The following is a 6158-nucleotide window of genomic DNA, read 5'->3' as shown; positions in this document are numbered from 1 at the left end:
GGGTGGGGGCAGGTACCAGACCCAGCTCTTGAGGAGAGGACACTCCCCCCCCCCCAGCCCCTCTGGGGGTCGCCCCTTTCAGCGTCCCGGGGGGGTGGTCCCGGGGGTCTCCCCCTCTCCCCGCCGGGGGGGGGGGGAGCCGGGGGCCGGGTCCGCGCCGTCGGGGCGGGGGCCGGGGGCGGGCGCATGCGCGGGGGGCGGGGGGGGGGGGGCGGCGGCTGCGGGCGGCGATATAAGGGAGGGGCGCGGGGCCTCCGGCCAGCGGCCGGCCCGGACGGGGCGCGCAGCGGCGGAGCGGAGCCATGGGGGCGGCGGGGACGGGGTAGCGCTGCCGCCCCCCCGCCCCGGCCGTCCCGGGGATGCGGCGCCGGGAGCCGCGGCCGGGGGCCGGGCGTCGCCGCCGCCGCCCAGGCCCGGGGGGGCCCCGAGCGGCCGCCCCCTCGGTGTGCGCCATGCGGGGCGGGGGCTGCTGCCCGCTGCTGCTGGCGGCGCTGGGCTGGCTGCTGCCGGCGGGGGCGGCGGGCAGCGGGGAGTACTGCCACGGCTGGCTGGACGGGCAGGGCGGCTGGAGGGACGGCTTCCAGTGCCCCGAGCGCTTCGACGGCGGCGACGCCACCATCTGCTGCGGCAGCTGCGCCCTCCGCTACTGCTGCTCCAGCGCCGAGGCGCGGCTCGACCAGGGAGCCTGCGATAACGACCGGAGGCACGGAGCCGCCGAGCCCGGACGGCCCGGCAAGGACGGCCCCGACGGGGCGGCAGGTGAGGAGGCACCCCCGGGGAGCCGGGTCTCGGCGGCTCCGGGGGGCTGGGGGGCTGCCCCGGCTGGGGGGAGCCGCGAGCGGCCGCCCCCCGTCGGCGGTGACAGGGTTGGTGAAGGAGCTGGGGGTCCCCCCCGACCGATGTGGAGGGTTTAAAGTGGGAGAAGTACCCGGGCTGTGCCCCCCCCCCAACGCTGCTGTGGCCGGGGGGGCCGGCCCTGCCTTCTCCCCGAGCAGGAGAAGCCGCTCGCCGGCGGAGCGAGCCGCCGCTGGTGTGTGCGCATCGCTGCTTAATCGCTCCCTCGGCCCCGACCGGGCTCCCAATTAAACAGCGAAGAAAAAACCGAAACAGCACATCCGGGGGTGGGGGGGGGGGAAGAAAAAAAAGTGAGGTGACATTGCCGAGTGACTCGCGGCCGGTCCCCGCTCTGATGGTGTGCGCTCTCCGAGCTCGGGTACCGCTGGCTCAGACGGCTCCTGGCGAGATTGAATTTCAAGGATAAACTCGAGTCTTTCTGCTGCCGTTTAAAAAAAGCCTCAGTGGCTTTCCAGCGCATTTGCTGCCATCCACACGTGGTGAACACACCAGAAGTAGCCTGAAGTGATGTTATAATTAGGACAGATTTACTCTCGGAAAACTTGCGCGCTGCCGTCTGCAGCAAGTGTGTGCACCTGCCGAAGAGCCGCTGTCTCGCCGGGCGCAGAAGGAGACACAGTCCTTTGCGAGGCCTTTGTGTAGGAAGTGTTAAAATTACAGAAGAGAGGAGGGAAGAATGTGGCCTTTTGGCTGGTAGCCCACTGCATGCATTCAGCTGTGAGAGGAGCTGCGCTGGCTTCAGCGGGCCCGTCGCCCCCTTTGCAGGTCTTACACGAGATCCTCTCGCGTGGTGTGGGGTGGCCCCGTCCCTTGACCCCATGCCTGGGGACCACCGTTAGTGGTGGTTTCATTAGAGCGGGTCGGGAGGAACCACACAGGGCTCTGCAGCCCTGCCTGCATCCCCACGCTGATGGGTTTTGATGGCCATGATGAAGCCCGGGCTCGTCTGGAGCATTTGGAAGCACTGAAGGGAGATCCCGTCCCCTCATTACTCCTGGATGTGTTTGCACAGATTTGTCACCGTGGCACAGGGAACGCCTTTTTACCTGGGAGCAGGTGACTGTGTGCGCCATCTGCCTTGGTGGGCTCCCTTCTGGAGCATCGCCCACGCTGCCCACTCTCACCCCTTGCCCCCGCTGCCCCCTTGTCCCCTCATCCAGCCTCACGAGGAGGGATGCTGCCCCAGTGCAGGTAGCAAAGCCCAGTCGCCCTGTGGTTTCTCCCTAGCCTAAAGGCTGGAGCACAGAGCAGCCAGACAGTCAGCCACAGGGCTGCCCCAAGGGGTGACAGCAGCCAGAGAGGGCTGGCAATGTGGAGGGATGCGATGCAGCGCCAGGGTCTGACCATCCCGTGATCCTGAGCAGGGGTTCTGGTCCTAAAGCATTTTGCTATGGCGCTGCCCAAACTGGCTGCTCTCTTGCTTAATTTTTCTAGTTGGAGACAAAATCCAGTGAGATGCAGAGCAGTGGTCGGTATGGACCACACCGACAGCAGCAGGAGTGAGCCTTCCTCTGGGGAGGTGTGAGCTGAGGGTTTTGCTCCCTGAAAGTAACTTCTGAGATGCTTTGGGAGCTCCAGCCCTTGGTTTTAGCTGCCCTGTGTAAGCATGCAGCTGAACGCTGAGCTTCCACCACCCAGTGCACAGAGCTGAGGTGGGCTTGGTGCCGGGGCGGGGGCGGAGGGGACCTCCTGCAGCTTGTCCGTGCTCCCAGCACCCACCTTCTCCTTGCCGTTGCAGTGCCCATCTACGTGCCGTTCCTCATCGTTGGGTCCGTCTTCGTCGCCTTCATCATCCTGGGCTCGCTGGTGGCGGCGTGCTGCTGCAGGTGCCTGCGGCCCAAGCAGGAGCCCCAGCAGAGCCGCGCGCCCGGGGGCACCCGCCTGATGGAGACCATCCCCATGATCCCCAGCGCCAGCACCTCCCGCGGCTCCTCCTCCCGACAGTCCAGCACCGCCGCCAGCTCCAGCTCCAGCGCCAACTCGGGGGCCAGAGCCCCCCCGACCAGGTCACAGACCAACTGCTGCTTGCCCGAGGGGACCATGAACAACGTCTACGTCAACATGCCGACCAACTTCTCGGTGCTCAACTGCCAGCAGGCCACCCAGATCGTGCCGCACCAGGGGCAGTACCTGCACCCGCCCTACATGGGCTACGCCGTCCAGCACGACTCGGTGCCGCTCGCCCCCGTGGCCCCCTTCCTGGACGGTTTGCAGGGTGGCTACAGGCAGATCCAGTCCCCATTCCCGCACGCCGGCGGCGAGCAGAAGATGTACCCGGCCGTGACCGTGTAGCGCCGCCGTGTAGCTGCCTCCCCCTCCCCGCCCGACAGGTTTTTCATATCCCAGCCGAAGAGAGGAGAAATACTTCCTTGGAACGTAGCTCCCAGAACATCGCTTGTAAATAATTTTGAAAGGCTCATGCATGTCAGACAGTGTTTATAAACCATTTATTTTCATTGGGGTCCGTTGCCAGAAACTGTAGGATGATATCGCTGAATTAACATTTCCAGATACGCTTTCATTCCAGTGCATGATTTACAGTGGCGAAGGATTATGCTTAAAAAGCATATGCATTGCAGATCACTGTGCTTGCGAGATAAATGCCGGAGCCATTAAGTGCCCTTCAGGTATGACATGGTCAGAAATATTTGCCTAATTAATTCGTAGAAAGAGTTTCGTTCCACTGTACGAGACCACAGTACTTAAGAAACCTCTTCTCTCCTCTCCTCTTCCAATTCCTTAGTGACATTTCCCTTTGCTTTACAGACAATCACCACTGAACCTGAGCAGGGCCGTCGCTCTGTGCTCGGTTCCTGGTACCAGCTCCCATGGTTTTTTGGGCCCCGGGCCCAGGGTGAGCTGCCACGCGGTGCTCAGTCTTGCAGAGAACAACTTTCCGTGTCCCTGGTATTTATGTAGGAACTTGGAGCAGATGAATTACTCGGCTCTTACTTCCAGCGCACTTGAAACCCTTCTTGATTTGATTTTGCCTCAAGATCAGGAACTGGTAGTGGTTTGCACAAACTCTTCTCTCTTTGCAGACTTCCTACTATGAGCAGGGTGCGAGGTACTTGCTCCTCCAGCCACCAGCACAAATTTTTGACTCCGTGACCGCTGTCGGAGCCAAAGCAATGCTTACAGAGGAAGGTTGTGCCGCGACTTCCAACACACCTCATTTGACCTCGCCTCCCGTGAAACATTCAACCCGTGTGCATGGGCCTGATGGGCCCAGGCCCTGCCGCGGGCTCGTGATGGAGCCCACCCATGGGACCACGTGGAACAGCCTGCCTTGGTCCCACCAAGCCAGCAGGGACTTGCAGAGCTTGGAAATCCACCCTGGATTATTCTTGGGAGCAGAAATGTCCAGCGATGTTTGAAAACCTGCATCGAGGATGAGGGAAAAGGCCCAAGCAACGCATGAAAGGCTGCACCTGCAGAGGGGGCATCGCAGCCGGCACCGTGCGTTTGTTCACGTAAACGCCTCCTGACTTTGGCCAGGCAACAGCACACGGGAAATAATCAGACCGTGTTAATTGTAAAGTATCACCCCAGGCGTATTTAAACGAGCAAAACAGTCTTAAGGGCTGATTTTGTCTCTTAGAAAACTTGGTCTCTGCATTTCAGTCCGTTTGTTCTTCAGGCTAAATGCTGCAGCTGTGTACTAAGGGCAAAACCCAAACCGGGCAATTGCTGTAAGCAGACCAGAGCTGGCAAAAGGTTTCTTGTTTCCGATACTGTATCAGTACGTAGCAATAACTGTGACACTACTATTTTTTGTATGTCTCTTTTAAAACCGCGCGTTCGCGTGGAAGCGTTGCCAAATCCGATGGTTTACTTGTAAACACGCCACACACACACAGGCAGCCTACAGAAGGGAGAAATGTTTTTGACCACTGAAATAGGAAAATGAATAGGTAATTTATACCCGATCTGCTGTTATTGGCCGAGATCTCCCCATTCAGCGTGTGTGACCTTCACAAAAACGCCGGCTCGCAGGCCCGGCCTTCGCCTCCCGCTGCGCCGAGCGGCGCTGGGAGCAGCGGCCTGCAGGCCCCGTGGTGACAGTGACGGTGACAGTGATGGTGACAGTGCCAGTACTGGTGCCAGCAGCTCGTCCAGGAGCTGGAGATACTCGTCCCTTGGTGCCGAGGCGGTGGGCTGTCTCTGCCAGAAGGCAAGCCCACTGATGGGGTGTCCCTGCCAGCCCCGATTGCCATCGGCTCCGGCCACTGCCCACCGCGCTCCTTGCGCATCCCCTGACAAGGACACCTGCTCCGACCCGTGACGTTCAGGTGAATCTTTGTATATTGTTTACTTGTTTTAAAAAATAAATAAATAAATAAATATGAATAAGTTAAATTTAAGTCTGTAGAAATTAATTTACAGCTGAAGGAAAAGAAACCTGAGTTGTAATTAAAAGGAAGTTTGTGAGATGTGCCGTTTTGTTTTTTTTTTTAATGTCATGTATAATAATGTAAAACCAATGTTAACATTTGATATAGCTTTTAAATCTCTGAAAGGGTGCTTGGTCTAAAGTGTTTCTTACAGATGAAGAAAAAAGCCCCCTTTGTTTCTTAATAAATACTTTATGGTGTGACTTTTTGTTTGCTTTGTTGCCGTCATTGTTTTGTTCAGTTAATGCCTTACTTGCCTCTGTCTACAAGAGTGTGTCTGACCAGCCCAGAAAAAGCAAAGTCTGGATTTTCGGGTGTGTTTTTGAAGAACAGCAGCACCAACACCTACTACCTCCGTGGCTGAAAGCTGTGCCCCAGGGGGCTCCGTCCCCCCAGGGTGATGGTGCCACGGAGGTGACAGGAGGAGCACCTTGCCCAAGGCAAGATGACTGAGGCGCACCTCAAGCCAGTGCTGTCCCTTTGGGGTTCAGGTCCTTGGTAGTGGCTTCTCTGGCCTGATGGGAGCCCTCAGCATTGTTGTTGAGAGAAGCAGCACTGCCCAAAGCTGCTTACAGAGAGAGGAGAGTGGGTTGGCAGTGAATGCATGGTGTCTAACACAAATTTGTTCACAAATTTAGATTTTGATGTGGCCTTCAGGAAAAGCTTGTCTCCTATAAGTGCCCTTATCCCTGTACCTGCTCCACTTGCGTGCCTGTTTCACAACAGGATGCCTGAGGCTGGCAGGGCCCCCTGGAGGCCCCTGGTGCCACCCCTGCCCAAGCAGGGACACCCAGAGCAGGCTGCCCAGGGCCACGTCCAGGCGGCTTTTGGAGATCCTCAAGGAGGAGACCCCACAGCCTCTCTGGGCAGCCTGTGCCAGGGCTCCGGCACCCGCCCAGCACAGAAGTG

General features: G+C 59.1%; 1 protein-coding gene across 1 annotated transcript; it reads left to right on the top strand.

Moving 5' to 3' along the window:
* The first annotated feature begins 284 nt into the window (after positions 1-284).
* SHISA2 (shisa family member 2) lies at positions 285-5450 on the top strand. The gene is made up of 3 exons (XM_083820280.1): positions 285-759; positions 2594-3482; positions 3622-5450. The coding sequence occupies exons 1-2, from the start codon at positions 360-362 to the stop codon at positions 3145-3147; spliced, it is 954 nt and encodes a 317-aa protein (XP_083676406.1). The 5' UTR covers positions 285-359; the 3' UTR covers positions 3148-3482; positions 3622-5450.
* The last annotated feature ends 708 nt before the right edge of the window (positions 5451-6158 follow it).

The sequence above is a fragment of the Anser anser genome (assembly GCF_964211835.1).
Source record: "Anser anser genome assembly, chromosome: 1".
In the NCBI taxonomy this organism is placed as follows: Eukaryota; Metazoa; Chordata; class Aves; order Anseriformes; family Anatidae; genus Anser; species Anser anser.
This window is presented reverse-complemented; position numbering and strand designations above follow the sequence as displayed.

Bases quoted from the DNA above. Each gene is read 5' to 3' on its own strand.
- SHISA2 (XM_083820280.1), top strand. From the start codon at position 360: ATGCGGCGCCGGGAGCCGCGGCCGGGGGCCGGGCGTCGCCGCCGCCGC. The intron at 760-2,593 runs GTGAGGAGGCAC...TTGCCGTTGCAG, and splicing joins CGGCCCCGACGGGGCGGCAG to TGCCCATCTACGTGCCGTTC.